At 52.8% G+C, this 18,731-nt stretch overlaps 1 protein-coding gene across 1 annotated transcript in view; it reads right to left on the bottom strand.

Moving 5' to 3' along the window:
• The window catches only part of LOC120403375 (maestro heat-like repeat-containing protein family member 7), a 30,781-nt gene extending 12,403 nt beyond the window's left edge, over positions 1-18,378 (bottom strand). Inside the window, exons 1-9 of the mRNA XM_039534378.1 lie at positions 18,310-18,378; positions 14,570-14,665; positions 13,245-13,324; positions 12,086-12,128; positions 11,009-11,105; positions 3,365-3,465; positions 2,158-2,295; positions 1,376-1,530; positions 848-996 (exon numbers count right to left, since the gene is read on the bottom strand). Coding sequence (XP_039390312.1) covers positions 848-996; positions 1,376-1,530; positions 2,158-2,295; positions 3,365-3,465; positions 11,009-11,105; positions 12,086-12,128; positions 13,245-13,324; positions 14,570-14,665; positions 18,310-18,378 — 928 coding nt within the window. The remainder of the gene's footprint in view (positions 1-847; positions 997-1,375; positions 1,531-2,157; positions 2,296-3,364; positions 3,466-11,008; positions 11,106-12,085; positions 12,129-13,244; positions 13,325-14,569; positions 14,666-18,309) is intronic.
• Between the last annotated feature and the right edge of the window lie 353 nt (positions 18,379-18,731).

Raw genomic sequence — 18,731 nt, 5'->3', positions numbered from 1 at the left:
CCCCACCCCTAAAGGGAATTTGGTATCTATCTCTACTTGGGAACACTTAAATAGTCATTGGAGCAGAGTTTTGACCCCAGGTCTCCCAGTTGGGTACCCTAACCACTGGGCTAGAGACAGTGGTGTAGTCGAAAATATGAAGGTCCTGGAATGCCACTAAAATACTGATTTTCTTCAATATGAATTATAGAAATTCACATTTTATTTGTCTACTGTTTATTTGATCCAGAGGCGAGTGACAAAGGTGATTAGAGGGATGGAACACAAGCCATAAGAAAAAAAGGCTGAAGGAACTGGCTATGTTTTGTTTGGAAAGGAGGAGATTAAGGGGGGACTAGATAATGGTCTTCAGATACTTGGAAGGCTGCCATAAAAAAAGATAGAGAAAAGTTGTTCTCTCTTGCTACGGAGGGCAGGACAAGAGGTGATGGGGTCAAACTACAGCACAGCAGATGTAGATTAAGCCTCAGGAAAAACTTCCTAACTGTAAGAAGAGTAGGACGATGGGAAAGATGCCTAGGGAGCTTGTGGAAACTCTTTCGCTGGAGGTTTTCAGAAAGAGGCTGGAGCCATCTGTCCAGGGTGGGTTAGAAACAAGAAGTCCTGCATTGTTGCAGGGGGCTGGACGAGCTGACTTTGCGATCCCTTCTCACCCTGTTATTCTATGAGTGCTGCTGAATAGCACCAGGAGAGCGTTTCGGCGTGTTCCGGCTCGAATATAGCACTGGCTAAAGTCACACTCTCTCTCTCTTTGGCCCAATGACTATACCCCGTGGGAGACTGAGAGACCCCCTCAGGCCATGATGGGGACACACAGCACTCCTTCCCTTGCTGCAGGGGCTGGTACTTACGGCCAAGGAGGCGACGCCGGCCGGTCTCTGAGAGAGCTGATGCCGTCGTGGAGCCTGCCCCTGCAGCCTGCTGACCAGCTCCCTAAGGATCTTTTCTGTGCTCTTGGGCTGGGATGTCAGCATCTTCCACATCTCCGCAGCAACACTGCAAAGGGAGAGAGCCAGTGGCACCCGATCAGAGCCCTGCCAGCCTCCTGCACCCCTCAGCACTGGCACGCCTGCTGGGTCTCCCCTCACCGGCCGACCCTTTGTTGCCCTCCTGCTCCTGCAAGGACCCCGTTGGCTGGTGCAGGCTACATGGAGCCAGGTCTGAGTGTCAGCCACAGGAGAGGCCGAGGGATGCCGTACAGGGTTTTGCAGATTGGCCTGTGTCCAGGGCAAGCCAGCCTGCAAAACCCTCCAGGAGAAGCAGCAGCTCTGCAGGGAGCAGGAGATCTCTGGAGGGTTCTGCACTCCCCTGTCTCTGGCAGCGGGACCAGTCCGGGGGACCCAGAGTGCAAGTGGTGGTAGCCGCAGCCCCGTACCTGTCACATGACAGTGAGCAGCCCAGCAGGGTTCCGACCACCTCCTCGCTGAACTGGGAACCCAGCAGGAGAAGGGCCCTGAGCAGCTCCTGCCGGGCAAGTGGCTCGCTGATGGAGTCCAGGTGCTTATGAATGCTCCTCACAGCCTCTGACACCTGGAAGGAAAATGGGGAGGTGGGGCCTTGGCTTCCTCGCACGGCTATTGATTGGGAGCCAAGGACCTGCTGCACCTGAGAGCCATCTGCCCTCCCAGAACCTCTTCACCAGCCCCAGGCCTAGAACACAGCACCAGTTCCCAGCCTATCGATTCATAGACTGCAAGGCCACAAGCGGTCATGGTGATCACCTAGACCAGGGGTAGGCAACCTATGGCATGTGTGCTGAAGGTGGCACGTGAGCTGATTTTCAGTGGCACTCACACTGCCGGGGCCTGGCCACGGTCCAGGAGATCTGCATTTTAATTTCATTTTAAATGAAGCTTCTTAAAAATTTAAAAAAACGTATTTACTTTATATACAACAATATTTAGTTATTTATTATAGACTTATAGAAAGAGATTTTCTACAAACATTAAAATGTATGACTGACACGTGAAACCTTAAATTAGAGTGAATAAAGGAAGACTCGGCACACCACTTCTGAAAGGTTGTTGACCCCTGACCTAGACTGACCCCCTGCATTTCACAGTTCAGAGAACTGCCCCCCAATAATGCCTAGCACCCAGAGACAGAGTCTCCCACGGATGGGCTCCCCCAGCACGGTGTTCTCACTGCAGCTCTTACCCTCACCAAGCCTAGGCCGGGAACCTCCAGGATCTTATGCAGCATGTTCCTGGCCGTCACTGCGTCATGGACGCTGGAGTCTCTCACGCCGTCGATAGCAACGAGGAGGAAGTCCATGCTCTCGGATGGGTTGAAGTACTTCCCAAACAGCTGAAACAAACTGCTAGTGAAACCCCTTTTGCTGCCCAGCGCGGATCTGGTCAGTGGCCAAGCAGCCAGGGCTGGCCCGGCCAGGAGTGCAGGCAAACCCCATTCTACTGGGACAGGCCTGGCTTACTGCACCTGGGCAGCACAGTACCCAGCCAGCAATTGGAAGCTGTCATGCATGGCAGAGGCCAGCGTGGCAGTGCACGGGGGCACAATACTGCGCAGCACGGATACACTCTCTAGTGCTCAGCAGGGGCTGGTGCTCGTACGCAGATGCAATGATGCCTTTTATTGCATTAATCTCTGAGGAAGCTCCCAGCAAACCTGACAAAGAGCTGGGATCAGGTTTGGATGAGCCCCAGTGCATCTTGCGGTGTGTCATGTAGGCAGGTATATTGGGCTGCATTAGTAGAAGCATTGCCTGCAGATGGAGGGAAGTGATTATTCCCCTCTATTGGGCACTGGTGAGGTCACATCTGGAGTATTGCGTCCAGTTTTGGGCCCCATACAAGAGAAAGGATGTGGACAAATCAGAGAGAGTCCAGCAGAGGGCAAGGAAAATGATGCGGGGGCTGGGGCACATGACTTGATAGCAGCCTTCACTACCTGCAGGGGGGTTCCAAAGAGGATGGAGCTCGGCTGTTCTCAGTGGTGGCAGATGAGAGAACAAGGAGCAATGGTCTCAAGTTGCAGTGGGGGAGGTTTAGGTTGGATATTAGGAAACACTATTTCACTAGGAGGGTGGTGAAGCACTGGAATGGGTTACCTAGGAAGGTGGTGGAATCTCCATCCTTAGAGGTTTTTAAGGTCAGGCTTGACAAAGCCCTGGCTGGGATGATTTAGTTGGGTTGGTCCTGCTTTGAGTAAGGGGTTGGACTAGATAATTTCCTGAGGTCTATTATTCTTTGAGGTGGAGTGGGCCATAGGCAGGTCTCTGTCCCAGCTGGATGGGGTTAGTCACATCCTGGGTCTGTCCCTTCCCCCTGACTCCTAGGGTGTTAATTTCTGACTCCTGATAACTCTGGGCACAACAATCCCAGGAAGCACTGACTGTAGTTACCGATGTGATATTGCTGATGTTGGTGACCCAGAAGGCTCTCTCAGTTTGACTGTCCTTGAGGATCTGCCGATACTCTGCGCCGTGCTTCACCAGCATTTTGGCTGACCCAGGAGGAAACAGACAACAGGCAATATAAATCAGACCTTCGGTTAGCAAACGGGAGTTTTGCAAGGAAGTTTAGAGAGGGTGTGTGAGAGACAAGTACATCTAACAAACATACTGTAAACTCAGGCCAATAACCTGTTCCCCCATCCCTCCCCCAAACTAAACAAACTAACCTCCTGGAAGAGTATTAATAAACCACGCAGAAGGGCAGCAGCAGCGTGGGGCTCTCCAGTTGATTGCACTGAATGCAGCATGTACAATTACCAGCCCTGTGGGTAGGTAGCATTTGTGGGCATTTGGCCCAGGAGCTACTGGCCCTCGGAGACCAGGAGACCAGAGGGGCTGAACTGGTGGAGCCAAGGGAGACAGTGAGGTACATAGAGGAGACTTTTAGGGATGCAGTAGAGTAGTCCCACTCCCAGTCTGACAGCCTCTGTGCTGCTGAGGAGGGTGAAAGTTTCGGGGAAGGAGAACATCGAGCTGGGGCAGAGGGAGATGATCCCATAGTTGGGACCCACCTTCCAGATGAAGTCATGATGTCCTCTCACACTGAGGCTACCCCTCCTGAGGTGGGAATCCCACTTACAAAGAGAAGCCAGGAAATAGTAATGGGGGATTCAATCAATAGACACATAAACAGTTGGGTTTGTGATGACTGGGAGAACCGCATGGTAAATTGCCTGCCTGGTGCAAAGGTTGCAGCTATCACGAGACATCCAGACAGACTTATGTGCAGTGCTGTGGTATGTAACCTAGCGTTTAAATCGGCCTCTGTATGAGATAGCTAATGTGAGTGAATTTTAAAAAGTCTCCAGATGTGATCCCTGGTAAGCCTGACTTCAGTACCAGGCAAATTGTTGAAACTATAGGAAAGAACAGAATTATCAGATGCGTCGGTGAACACAATTTGTTGAGGCAGAGCCAACATGCCTTTTATAAAGGGAAATCATGCCTCACCAGTCTACTAGAATTCTTTGAAGGGGTCAACAAGGATGTGGAGAAGGGTGATCCAATGGATATAGTGTACTTGGACTTTCAGAAAGCCTTTGACAGGGTCCCTCACCAAAGGCTCTTAACCTAAGGAAGCTATCATGGGATAAGAGGGGAGGTTCTCTCATGAGTCAGTGGTTAAAAGATAGGAAGCAAAGGACAGGAATAAATGGCCCGTTTTCACAGTGGAGAGAGGTAAATAACGTGGTCCCCCAAGGATCTGTGTTGAGACCAGTGTAGTTCAACATAGTCATAAATGATCCAGAAAAAGGGGTAACCAGTGAGGTGGCAAAATTTGCAGATGATACAAAATGACTCAAGATAGTTAAATCCAAAGCAGCCTGCGAAGAGCTACAAAGGGATCTAAAAAAATGAGGACTGGGCAAGAAAATGGCAGATGAAATTCAATATTGATAAATGCAAAGTAATGCACATTGGAAATCATAATCCCAACTATACATACAAAATTATGGGGTTGAAATGACCACTCAAGAAAGAGATTTTGGAGTTATCGTAAATAGTTCTCTGAAAACATCCAGTCAATGTGCAGCGGCAGTTAAAAAAGCAAACAGAATGTTGGGAACCATTAGGAAAAGGATAGATAATAAAACAGAAAAATATCATAATGGTTCTATACAGTGGTGAGCTGGAGCCGTTTCCCACAGGTTCCCAAGAACCGGTTGCTAAAATTAGACCTCCGTGGAGAACCGGTTGTTAAAGGGCCAGGGGGTGGGCAAAGAACTCCGGTCCGTGGGCGGGACCATCCTGTTGCTCCCAGGATTCCCAGCTGGGGAGGCTGAGGTTCCCCTGGACCCTCCCCCGCTTCCCCCCAGCTGCAGCGTGGCCAGCTGCCGGCGCCAGCTGGGCAGCTCAGCTGAGCTCGGGAGTCGTCCTGCTGCCGCTTTTTGAGTAGCCCGGCAAGTGGGGTGGGAGAGGGGGCTGCTGCAAGCTCCAGGGCTAGCCAGAGGGGAGGGAAGGGTAAGGGGCAAGTGGGGCAATTGGCCCAGGCCCTGCAGGGGCCCCTGGCCCCACGAGGATGTCTCCCCCGGGCTCTCCCCCGCTTCCCCCACCCCGCAGAGCCGCAGCATGGCCAGCAGCTGGGCAGCTCAGCTGAGCTCTGGGCTGCCGGCAAGGTAAGGGGACGGGGGGCTGCGAGCTCTGGGGCTGCAAGGTGGGGCAAGTAGGGCAATTTGCCCCGGCCCCTCGGCCCCACGAGGATGTCTCCCCCGGGCTCTCCCCCGCTTCCCCCACCCCGCAGAGCCGCAGCATGGCCAGCAGCTGTGCAGCTCAGCTGAGCTCTGGGCTGCTGGCAAGGTAAGGGGACGGGGGGCTGCGAGCTCCGGGGCTGCAGGGTGGGGCAAGTAGGGAAATTTGCCCCGGCCCCTCGGCCCCACGAGGATGTCTCCCCCGGGCTCTCCCCCGCTTCCCCCACCTCGCAGAGCCGCAGCATGGCCAGCAGCTGTGCAGCTCAGCTGAGCTCTGGGCTGCCAGCAAGGTAAGGGGCGGGGGGCTGCGAGCTCCGGGGCGGCAAGTGGGGCAATTTGCCACGGCCCCCTGGCCCCACGAGGATGTCTCCTCCCGGCCCCACGAGGATGTCTCCTCCCGGCCCCCTGCAGAGCTTCAGCGTGGCCAGCAGCTGGGCAGCTCAGCTGAGCTCCTGAGTCGTCCTGCTGCTTTGAGATGCCGGCAAGGTAAGGTACGGGGGAGACTACGAGCTCCAGGGCTGCGGGGGGGAGGGCAAGTGGGGCAATTTGCCCCAGGCCCTGCAGGGGCCCCCAGTCTCTCCTCTGCTTCCCTCCCTTAAATCAGAACTTTTTATAGGGAACCGGTTGTTAAGATTTTGGCAGCTCATCACTGGTTCTATATAAATCTATGATGCGCCGAAACCTTGAATACTGCCTGCAGTTCTGGTCGCCCCATCTCAAAACAGATATACCAGAATTGTAAAAGGTGCAGAGAAGGGCAACAAAAATGATTAGGGGGATGGAACAGCTTCCATATGAGGAGAGATAAAAAAGATGGGGGACAAGGGTACACTTCAAACACTGTATCGCCATAGCTGCACTGGCGCTGTAGCGTTTAAGTGAAGATGCTCCTATGCAAAGAAGCTCTTAATCCACCTCTCCGAGAGGCGCTGGCTAGGTGAGTGGGAGAGGTGCTCCTGCCGACAGGGGTGTGGATTTTTCACACCCCTGAGCAATATAGTTATAACAATATAGGTCTGTAGTAGAGACCTGGGACTATTTCGTTTAGACAAGAGATGACTAAGGGGGGATATGATAGAAGTCTATAAAATCATGACTGGTATGAAGAAAGTGACTAGGGAAGTGTTATTTACTCCTGCACATAACAGGAGAACTAGGGGTCACTTTATGAAATGAATAGGCAGCAAGTTAAAAACAAACAAAAGAAGGTATCTGTGCACACAATGCACAGGCAACCTGTGGAAATTGTTGCCGTGGGATGTTGTGAAGGCTAAAAGTATAATTGGATTCAAGATAATCAGGGCATGTAACCCCATACTCTGCATGTCCCTAAACCTCTGACTACCAGAAACTGGGACTGCATGTCAGGGGATGGATCACTCAGAATTTCCCTCTTCAGTTCATTCCTCTGAAACATGAAGCACTGGCCACTATCTGAAGACACAATATTGGGCTAGATGAACCATTGGTCTGACTCAGTATGTCCATTCTTATGTGAGTTATGAAGAGTAGAATACGGATAGAGGAAGCTAAAGACATCGGGGGAAACTCCATGGCTTGCAGGACTAAGGAGGGTTTCTTTAAAAAAAGTGAATTAGGAACAAAAGAAATCGTAGCAGTGGTGTAGGCTCATTACTAGATGGAGACTGTTTAAAAGGTTGCAGAAAAGGTGGAAGTGTTCAATAAATATGTTTTTCATGTTGGAAACCCCATGTCAGTGTATTTAGGAAGGACAAGGGTCTCCAGTGCTCTTACATTTTAGCAGCTGCATGAAGGAGAAGAGGTGGTGAAGTCCCTCCACAGCCGATTGCCAGATCTCCTGCTCCTGCTCCACACAGCACAGAGTGAGACACCCCACCAGCTGGCCCAGGACTCTGAACTCCTCCACTTCCTGACGGAGAGAAGGAGCAAAGGGAGTCACTCGCCCCTGCAGACCTAGCGCAGTGAGTCCCCCTGGCATTGCCCTAGCAGTGGGTTAGAACAGGGGGAGGCAGAGGCCACCGCAGAGAGACTGGGGACAATGAGAGCAGGAGGAGCTGTGGGGCCCATCACCAGGGGCTGAGGAAAGCTCAGCAGGGACGGAGAAATCTGGGCAGCAAAGTCAGCAAACGTTACCCCCGAGTGGGGACCCAGGTAACGAATGAACTAACGTCCAGTCTCCATCTCAAGGGCAAGTTCCTAATCCCAGCCCCTTCTCCCATCCCCCTCCCTTCTTTGACCTCAGGCCCAGGAGCTTGGAGTCACCTTGGACTCCTCTGCTCTGCCTCCTGCCTCTCTCACTCCATCCTGGAGCTCCCCAGAGCCCTCCCTTTCCGCGCCGCCCCCAGCCTGCCTGCTCTCTCCTGCCGGCTCTCTCCTGCAGCCTTGTCCTCTCGTCTCCCCCTCCTGCAGCCCCTGCACTGGCTCCCTGCTCTTCCCCACCTGGCACCAAGCCCCTTGCCCTCCTCTCCCGGGGTCTGCACAGCCTCCCCACTCCCACTCCCCAGTTCTCTGGCGCCTTTGGCCCCGCCCATCCCTTTCACTGTGTCCCCTCCCACCTCCCTCCTTCTGTTCTGCTGCCCCAGCCTCTGGGGGCACATCATCCGAGCGCCCCCGTCCAGCTGCCGGAGGGGAGGCCCTTCCATAGGGGGGATGGAGCATCTGGAGCAGCTCAATGGCCCTGAGCATGCAGAGCAAGGGGCGTTCATCTGGCAGCCTGGCAGAAGCTGATGCCAAGGCATCCCACAGGCGTCTGACAAAGGGGGTGAACAGACACCTGGGTTCGGAGGCTGCTGTCAGGGCAATCCTGTGTAAATGCATTGACCCTGCAGAGCAGACTTTGGTGCTAGGGAACAGCGGGAGAGTCCTTGGAGACAGAATGATGGAACTCGACCCAAAGCCCACTGGAGTCAGAGGAAAGACCCATCGACATCAGGGCTCGTTAGATTGGACTCCTACTGAGGATCTTGCTGAGTCACTATTCTAGGCCTGCATTTTCCATGCCAGGGCATGCTGCACCGCAAGGCTGTTCAGTGTAGTTAGGAGGTGGCCAGGGTCACAGGCTGCTCACCTGGAATTTGCACTGAGACCCCATGAATTCCATCAGCCACCTGATCCTTCCCACTGCCCTCAGCCGCTCATGTACCTCCCTGGATGTGGTCCAGGGGAGCAGGACCTGAGAGAAACAAATTGGGACAAATTGCTAAGGAGAAGTACCAAAAAATAGTCCAAGCACATAGGGAGAAAATCAGCAAGGCAAAGGCAAAAATGAGTTCTAACTGTCAAGGGACATAAAAGACAATCAGAAGCAGCTCTATAAATGCATTAGGAGCAAGAGAAAGACAAAGGAAAGTGTGGGGCTACTACTCAGCAGGGAAGGAGAGCAAAGAATGGATGACACAGACAAAGCCAAGGTGTTTAATGCCTTTTTTGCTTTAGTTTTCACTAAAAGGTTAATGACGACTAGATGCTTAACACAATATTAACAACAAGGGGCAGGAATACAGGCTAGACTAGGGAGAGAACAGGTAAAAGACAATTGAGGTCAGTTAGATGTATTCAAGTTGGCAGAGCCTCATGATATTCACCCTAGATGGAGCTAGGCAAAGAAATCGCTGAACCTTTAGGAGGGTTGAGGTCCCAAAGGACTGGAGAAGGGCAGACACAGAACCTGTCTTCAGAAAGGGGAACAAGGAGGCCCCAAGGAATTATAGACCTGTCAGCCTAACTTTGGTACCCAGAAAGATACTGAACAAGTTATTAAACAGTTTGTAAGAATCTAGAGGAGATAATAGGGTAATAACAAATAGCACCATGCCAAACCAATCTAATTTCCTTCTTTGACAGGGTTACTTGCCTAGTGGATGGAGGCAGGCAGTATATGATGATGTATATGAAGTTTAGTAAGGCTTTTGACACAGTCCCACAAGACATTCTCCTAAGCAAACTAAGCCAGTCTGATCCAGATGAGATTACTATAAGGTGGGCTTTCCAACTGATGGAAAGATCGTACTCAAAGAGGAGTTTTCACTGACTCGCTGGCAAAGTGGGAGGGTGTCTCAAGTGAGGTCCCCCAGGGGTGTGCCTGGTCCAGTACTAATCAATATTTTCATTAAGAACTTGGTTAACGGAAAAGAGAGGATGCTTGTAAAGTTTGCGGATGACACCAAGCTGGGAGCGGTTGCAAGCACTTTGGAGGACAGATTAGAATTCAAAATCAGCTTGCTAAATTGGAGAGTTGGTCTGAAGTCAACAAGATAAAATTCAGTCAAAACAAATGTGACGTAACACACTTAGGAAGGAAAAATGCATAAAAACAAAGTGGGGGATAACCGGCTAGGTGGCAGTACTGCAGAAAAGGATCTGGGGCTTATCATGGATCTCACACTGAATATGAATCAACAGTGTGATGCTGTTGTGAAAAAGGGAAATGCCATTCTGAATTGTGTTAGCTTGGAGCTCTGTGTCCAGTTGCAGGCACCACGCTTTAAGAAAGATGTGAACAAACTGGGGCCAGTCCAGAGGACAGCGACAAAAATGATCAGCAGTTTAGAAAACCTGACCTGTGAAGAAAGGTTGAAGGAATTGGGCATGTTTCATCTTGAGAAGATGGAGGGGGCACCTGTAACAGTCTTCAAATACGTTAAGGGCTGTTATACAGAGGATGGTGACAAATTGTTCTCCATGTCCCTGGAGGTAGGACAAGTAATGAGCTTAATCTGCAGCAAGGGAGATTTAAGTTAAATATTAGGGAAAAGTCTAAGGGTGGCTAAGCACTGGGACAGGTGTCCTAGGGAAGTGGTGGACTCCCCATCATGGAGGTTTTAAAAAACAGGCTGGACAAACACTCAACAGGGACAGTCTAGGAATGCTTGGCCCTACCTCAGTGCAGGGGGTGGAGTAGATGACCTCTTGAGATCCCTTCCAGCCCTGCACTTCTGTGATTCCCTCTTCCCAGGTTCTGGGATCGAGGAGACCGAATCTCTGTTAAGGACATTTCCCTCTTTTGGGAGCACAAACCACCCACAGAATCTACTTCCTGTGGCCCCAGAACTAGAATGTTGGGGGAATCTAGCTCCGGGCTTTGGCCAGGTTGGTGGGGCCCATGGTGAACACAAAGGAATGCCAGGTTCACATGAGGGCTCAGTGGAGAACACAGCAGATCCCGCCCATGCTCCTCCACCCCCACCCCATACAGACTTTTTCAGATATAGTGGGGGCACTTGGCCCTCCAGCCCAAGAACCTTTGTAGAGAACGTACTCTGAGGAGCCGAAGGCACGGGGGTGTCCCATGCTTGGGATTAAACAGAGCCTTGGTCCCTGAGCCCCACCCCAGCTACAGGACTAGTCCCCTTCCTGCCCCCACGCCTCCAGACCTTCAAGATGATTTGCAGCACCAGAAGGTTGGGCTCCTGATCCTCGCACACCAAGGCCTTCAGCATCTCATCCATGGTTTTCAAAGTCTGCATGCAGAGCAGAGGAGAAACCAGAGCAAGTGGAGTTACCCAGCCAGGTGATGAACCAATGCCCTGGCGTGTGACACCCCCCAGGTCATAGCAGCCCCTGGTATTACAGCTCACCCACTCACTTGTATCCGCAGGGGACCTACTACAAACTCCTCTTGGCAACAGGGCCCCACCTGTCTTTGCTCTCCCCAAAAAGCCCACTGCACACAGTCTATCCCACTGGGAGAGTCAGACAGGACTCCACATTTGGAGGGCAGATTTCCAGCCAAGTTTCGGCTCCCCTGGCCTATGTGCACCTGAAGCAGCCGATCTCAGGCCTGTGCCCCCAGCCACGCATGGGGGATGAATGTGCTTGTGAAGGGAGTGTCTGTTCCCCACTAATTGTCAGTGCATGTGAAGGATAAATGCCTACTACTGCTACCCTAGGAGGGAGTTACTCCTTTATCTGGGCCTGTGCTTTGGGGCCTGTGCTTTGGTGCTGCAGGTCCTGAGCTGAAGTCCTGTCGGGGAGCTGTGATCATTACACTCTTATGCCAGTGCCAGGTAACCCAGGGGACAGTACACGAGCGAGTGGCAGGATTCCCACTCAGTTTGGGACAGCTCAACATGGCCGGTTTGGGGCTTACTTTGGTGTAGAGAGCAGCCTCCACCTCCTCCATGGTGTGTGCTGGAGGCAGGAGAAGATGCTGGAGAAGCAGGTGGCGAGCAGGCTGGGTTGTGTCAGGATCCGCACCGGTAGCTTCATTTTGCTAAGAGAAGAGACACATGCGGATTTGGGGTCTGAGGCGGGACTGATGTGCTAATATTGCCCTCAGGCTCCCAGGACATGGAAACACCTGCGGGGGCTCCAGCTGGCGGGTGGCAGATGAGAACAGGCCAGGGGGTGGTGGAAGGAGTTGGTGCTGCCTTCTCCCATACCAGCAGGCAGGGACTTAGTGTAGCCTGCAGCTGTCTGCTGTGACCCCACCAGCACTCACCGGCTGGGGCAGAGATCGCTGCGCTTCACCGAGAAACAACATCCTGCAAATGGCATGGACGGGAGACTAGAGCCTGCTGGCACCAGCGCCTCTGAACCCAGCGGCCACAGTGCAGAGGAGCCTGCCAGTCCTGCCCGCTGGGGCAAGAGACCCTCCACCACAGCCGTCTGCACTGCGGCTGCACAGTCCAGGCCAGCACCGAGATGCTGCATCAACCCGCAGCCGGGCAGAACCGAAGCAGAGATCTAAGCCCTGCCCCTGCCCATTGCTCTCAGCCTGCTGGACAGGGCACACAGCTGTGTGCAGGGGGGCAGGAAGGTGGGGACAGCCCAGACAGCATTAACCTCTTCACCCCCACTGCCAGAGCATGGCCCCAGCACATGCAATGAGGTGCCAGGTGACTACTTGAGCTGCCCCTGCAGCCGCGCCCCTCGTGGCAGGCGGCAGCCAGTGAGGAACAGCTACGCCCACTGCTGACGCAAATCCCTCCCCCTCTGACCCCCGCAGAGACGCGATCATGGCCAATGCCGTCGCCTGCCCCATTGTCAGGAAGCCAGTGTGCAGTGGGGAGAGCTGCTCCAGCTCCTGCCCCGCCTCCTCTTCCCATTCCTGGGGAACCTATTGAGCCAACAGCGAGAGCCCAGCTCCAGCCCGCAGCATCCATCACCTTCCAGACACCTGATGGACAGGGGAAGCTCAGAGCAGGGCGCTAGTGGCACTGAGAGAGAGCCCCCCATGGCACAGGCAGTGCCAAGTGCCAGGGCTCAGCCTGCCCAGCCTCTCAGCCACTGGGAGTCGCTGAGCTGCCAGTGTGACGCAGCTGGCACAGCTGGCACCGACTCCAGTTGCTCCGCTCCAGCAGCACCTAACTGCCCCTCTCCCCCCAGAGGGGACTGGTCCTGCCTCCCATGCCCCCTCTACCATATCTTCATAAGGCCACGTGGAGAGGTCACCAGGCACCGAAGGATCCTCCACCACCTACCCACTGGTGCCAGTCCACATGCACCAGCACCATCATCTGGTGCCACATTTCCTGGGGGAATCAGAAGATGGGGTAGGAGCAGAGGGGGAAATGCCCTGGAAAACTGGCCATGCCAAGAGGCTGGCGTGTCTGGCTGCATGTAGCACTGGCTGGGGCTGGGCCGGGCAGGCTGGGTACCTCAGCTTCATGATGGCGAGCATAGCTTGCTGACGCATCACGCCGGTCAGGGAGTCGACGGACTCGTGATCAATCAGCTCCTGAGGAGACAATGTGGGGAAATGCCAGCTGGGCTCCAAGCTCCTGCAAGGCTCCGACAGGGGATCAAAGCGCAGGGCCTGCAACACGTGGGCTCGGCAGCCAGGTCGTCCTACTGCAGGCTTGATGGTGTGCAGGGCTCCAGCCGGGGAGCGCAGTGCAGGGCCTGTGCTCAGTGTCCCAGTGTCACGCGCCAGTGCTCTGCAAAGGCTCCATCAGCATTAGCACCCAAGGACTCCACCTGAGATCAGGCCCCCTTGTGCCCGGTGCTGCACACACACAGTGAGAGCCAGTCCCTGCCCCAGAGAGCTCACGAGCTAACTAGACGAGACAAGGCATGGGAGGGAAATTGAGGCACAGAGGGGGAAGTGACTTGCCCAAGGTCTTACTGCAGAACTGGGAGTAGAACCCCGGTGTGTTGAGCCCCAGCCCACTGGACCACCCACCAGCCCACGCTGTCCCACGTTCAGGGAAGGGAGGTTAGCTCTGGAAAGCTTTCTGCAGCGCTGGAGAGCAAAGACTTTCCAAATCTACGGAGCAGATTTGTTGCTAGTTCCCTAGTGGGCACTGACTGCGGAGTGTTGGGGCTCTGGGCAGGGAGACTGGCGTACACAGAGCGACCCGGTGACTTGGGAAGCTGGGTGCAAGGGAACAATCTACGTTTCAATACAGTTATATGTTTAGGAACAAAGACGGCAGGTCACACCCACAGCATGGGGGGTCCTAACCTGGGAAGCGGTGACTCTGGAAAAGACTTGGCAGTCATGGTAATCAGCTGCCCATGAGCGCCCAGTGTGAAGTTGGGGCCAAAAGGGCTAATGCCATCCCAGGATGTACAAACAGGGCAATCTCCAGTTGTTAGAGAGGTTATTTTCCCTCTGTATTTGGCACTGGTGCGACCGCTGCTGGGATCCTGTGTCCAGGTCCGGTGCCCACAATTCAAGGAGAATGTTGATAAATTGGAGGGGGGTTAGAGAACAGCCCCAAGAGTGACTGAAGGACTGGGAAACATGCCTGATAGTGAGAGACTCAAGGAGCTCAATCAGTTCAGCTTAACAAAGAGAAAGTTACAGGGTGACTTGATGACAGTCTGTAAGTACCTACAGGGGAAGCAAATACTGGATAATGGGCTCTTCAGTCTGACTCGATCCAATGATTGGCAGCTGAAGTTCGACAAATCTGCAAAGATCTCCAGGACAATCACTAAACCCGCCAAGTAACACAGCCCCAGTGTGTGTTTTACTCACCTTTATCTTCTCCACTAGCAGGGCTTTGTTCATAAAAGCAGGCAGGCTTCTGAGGGTGCTGATGGAATCCAAGAACTTGAGTTTCTTGGCCTCGTCCTACGCCCGCAGAGATTAGACACAAACAGGAAGGTTAGCGTGGAAAGGAGCTGCCAGTGGGAGAGATGTCAGAAAGCTTCCCCCCAGTGCTGCTCAGGCTTTGATATGCCAAATGGCAGAAGGCCATTCATCCGGCAACAGGAGTGACTATCTGGGGAGGGCAGGGCAGCTCTGTATGATACCGACCAGAGAGGAGCAGATCTCACGGGGTAGGTGTCCAGAGAGGAACTGCAACATGGCAGCTAAGCAGCCAGACAGTGTTAGCAGGGGCTTGACAGAGTGGGAGGAACATCTGGGTGGGATACCCTGACACCCCAATATTCACCACTGTCATGTCATTAGGATATGTTTTGTACAAAGTACATATTGTAAGGTATTGTAAAAGTCTTTATCTGCTAGACATTAATGTCTCATTGGATTGTATGTGCTATCGCTGTATGTGCAGTTATGAAGTTCAGCTATGTATGTGTTCCTGAAACACGTTGTGAGGTTCAAAACAACCTTTCAGGTACAACAGTAAAAATGCCAAACAATGGCTTCTTGAGGAAATGCACACAAACAGCATAGAAACCTCTTCGAGATAACGCTACACAGTGGGAACTGTTGGACCCAGGTCACAGCAAAAGAGTTTTCCAGCAGGTGGGAAGAGGAGATAAAAGGGGAACAATGACATCGGGGGGACCTCACGCCCCTGCAATAAGACACCTGGAAACACCTGAGGGACAAAGATTGAACTATGAGAAGTGATGGTCTCAGGCTGGAGAGAGATTCCTAACCTGTGTAAGAAAACCTGGGAAATCCAAGCTGCACAGCAAAGAATCTTAAGAATCTGCCAGCCTGAGAATTTGCTAGTGTAGATCCTATCTATCTAGTGTGGAAAGCTTAGTTTGTATGTTGTGTTTATTTACTAAGGTAATCTGCCTTGTTCTGTTTGCTATCTCTTAGAACCACTTAAAATCTACCTCTTGTAGTTAAGAATCTTATTTCTTGTTTGTACCATAACCCAGTTTGTACAATTAGTAACTGGGGGGAGGGGCAAAGAGTTGGGCATGCCTCTCTCCACATCAAGGGAGGAGGCAAATTTCATAAAACCTTTGGGTCTGTACTCCAAAGGAGGTGGGCACCAGAGTACTGGGACAAGCCCTTCAGCTGAGTCTTCCCAGAGCTGATCTCAGGGTCTGTGTCTTTCTGCAGCTGGGCATGGCCCTGCCTGAGTGTATGGCTGAAAGTGGCTTGTGAGCCGAGCCCAGGGCCGCCCAGAGGATTCGGGGGGCTGGGGCAAAGCAATTTCAGGAGCCCTTCCATAAAAAAATAGTTGCAATACTATAGTGTCATGTATTTGGAAATGTAAAAATAACCAGTGAAATACATTCAAAAATAATTTTTAATAACTCTACCTCGATATAACGCTGTCCTGTGGAGCCAAAAGTCTTACCGCATTATAGGTGAAACCGTATTATATCGAACTTGCTTTGATCCACTGGAGTGCGAGCCCCACCCCGCAGAGCACTGCTTTACCGCTACATCCGAATTCGTGTTATATTGGGTAGTGTTATATCGGGGTAGAGGTATACACGAAATACATGATTTTAAAACATTCAATGCTTTAATGTGTGTGTCATAACTATAAAGGGAAGGGAACTGCCCTCCTGTGTACAATACTATAAAATCCATCCTCGGCAGAGACACTAAAATCCTTTTACCTGTAAAGTGTTAAGAAGCTCAGGTAACCTGGCTGACACCTGACCCAAAGGACCAATAAGGAGACAAGATACTTTCAAATCTTGGCGGCGGGGAGGAGGCTTTTGTTTGTGCCCTTTGTTTTGGTGGTGTTCGCTCTTTGGACTAAGAGGGACTGGACATCAATCCATGTTCTCCAAATCTTTCTGAACAAGTCTCTCATATTTCAAACTTGTAAGTAACAGCCAGGCAAGGCGTGTTAGGTTTAACTTTGTTTTCTCAACTTGTAAATGTTCCTTTTTGCTAAGAGGATTTACCTCTGTTTGCTGTAACTTTGAACCTAAGGCTAGAGGGGTTCCTCTGGGCTCTATGAATCTGATTACCCTGTAAAGTTATTTTCCATCCTGATTTTACAGAGATGAGTTTTACCTTTCTTTCTTTAATTAAAAGCCTTCTTTTAAAGAACCTGATTGATTTTTCCTTGTTTTAAGATCCAAGGGGATTGGATCTGGACTCACCAGGAATTGGTGAGGGAAAGGAGGGGGGATGGTTAAATTCTCCTTGTGTTAAGATCCAAGGGGTTGGATCGGTGTTCACCAGGGACTTGGTGAAGAAGTCTCTCAAGACTATCTAGGAAGGGAGTTAGTATTTAGGAGTGGTGGCAGCAAAACCAGATCTAAGCTGGTAGTTAAGCTTAGAGGTGTTCATGCAGGTCCCCACATCTGTACCCTAAAGTTCAGAGTGGGGAAGGAACCTTGACAGTATGTATACATTTGCAATTACATAATGGGCTGTCGCTGGGTGATGGTGATGGTTGGTGCCAATGGGCCGGCGCTGCCTGGGGGTGGCGCTGCTGTTGCCCAGGGCTGGGTGGGGAGCTGGGCTCAGGGCTGGGGGGGCCTGTCAGGAGGGTGTCCAGCTCAGAGGGGCTTACCATGCTGCTTACTCCCACCTCCCCACTCTCCCAGAGCCTCAGAGCGCGCGCCGCCCAGGAGCTTTCCTGGCCCCTGGACAGCACTGCAGCAGCCTGGCTCCATCGGGACCTGAGCTCACAGCCCCGCCCCCTTACCATGTGGTTCTGAGCAGGAGGTGCTCAGGCCATGCCTCATTACCACGCAGCTCTGAGTGGGAGGAGCTCAGCCCCGCCCCCTTACCAGGCAGCTCAAGCAGGAGGTGCTCAGGCCATGCCCCCTTACCATGCAGCTCAAGCAGGAGGTGCTCAGGCCCCGCCCCCTTACCATGCGGCTCTGAGCAGGAGGTGCTCAGGCCCTGCCCCCTTACCATGCAGCTCAAGCAGGAGGTGCTCAGGCCATGCCTCCTTACCATGCAGCTCAAGCAGGAGGCGCTCTGGCCCCGCCCCCTTACCACGTGGCTCCAAGTGGGAGGAGCTCAGGCCCCGCCCAAGCCACGCTGCTTTAGCTCTGTCCAGGGCCACTCCTGGAGGCGGTGCGCTGAGGTGCCGGGGGATGGGGGCAGGCGGAGGGAGCCTCCGGCATTCTCGTGGGGGCCTCTGCGTGGCCCGAGGCCTGGTGCAAATTGCCCCACTTTTTCCCCCCTCTGGGTGGCCCTGCCCAAGCCCAGCAAGACAAGGTAAAGGGGGCCCAGGCTGGCAGAACAGGCGGGCTCAGTGGTATCCCAATACATCAGGTGGCACCTCAAAGGGGCTGGAAATTGAAAGTAGACAAATTCAAACTGGAAATGTACGTTTTTAACTGAGAAAGTAATAGACCATTGGAACAACTGAGCAAGTGGCATGGTGGGTGACCTTTTGTAACTCAAGACAGGAGATTTTTAAGATGCTTTAGTTTAAACAGGAATTATTCGGGGGCTGGTCTCTGGCCTGTGTTATACAGGAGGTCACAGTGGTCCCATCTGGCCTTAGAATCCATGCGTCTCCCAGAGAAGGGCGGATGGTGCATGTGGACAGGGCACTAGCTGACAGGTCAGAGGAGGGCTCTTAGTACCTGTTCATTGCTCGTGAGAAAGGCTTCGATGTAATCCAGAGCCTCTTTCTCCTCCGAGTCTAGCCTCATCAAGCAGGCGTTACAGTAGGCTGGTGAATCTGATCAAAGACAGAGCGGTGGTAATACCTGGGTCTACCAAGCTGCAGGCTGGGTGACAGAGATCTTAGAGAAAACCCTTACCCCTCACTTCCGCCCCAGCAGGGGAGCAGCCCCGATGCACAGCAGGGTCTGGCACAGCGATTCCTGGATTCCTCACCTCTTTGCTGCCCAGCCCAGCAAAGATCCAGTCAGAGCCCTGGTTCCCAACAGCCACCCCACTTCCCCGCCCAGCATGCAGGCTCAGTCTGGGGATTTGGAGAGTGTCACATCTGGAAGGAGGGATGATGTCAGGCCATGAGTGGTGTCCCAACTCTCCAGGCCAT

Source organism: Mauremys reevesii, linkage group 4, assembly GCF_016161935.1.
Source record: "Mauremys reevesii isolate NIE-2019 linkage group 4, ASM1616193v1, whole genome shotgun sequence".
Taxonomy (NCBI): Eukaryota; Metazoa; Chordata; order Testudines; family Geoemydidae; genus Mauremys; species Mauremys reevesii.
The sequence above is the reverse complement of the archived record's forward strand: the minus strand, read 5'-3'. Positions and strand labels throughout refer to the sequence as shown.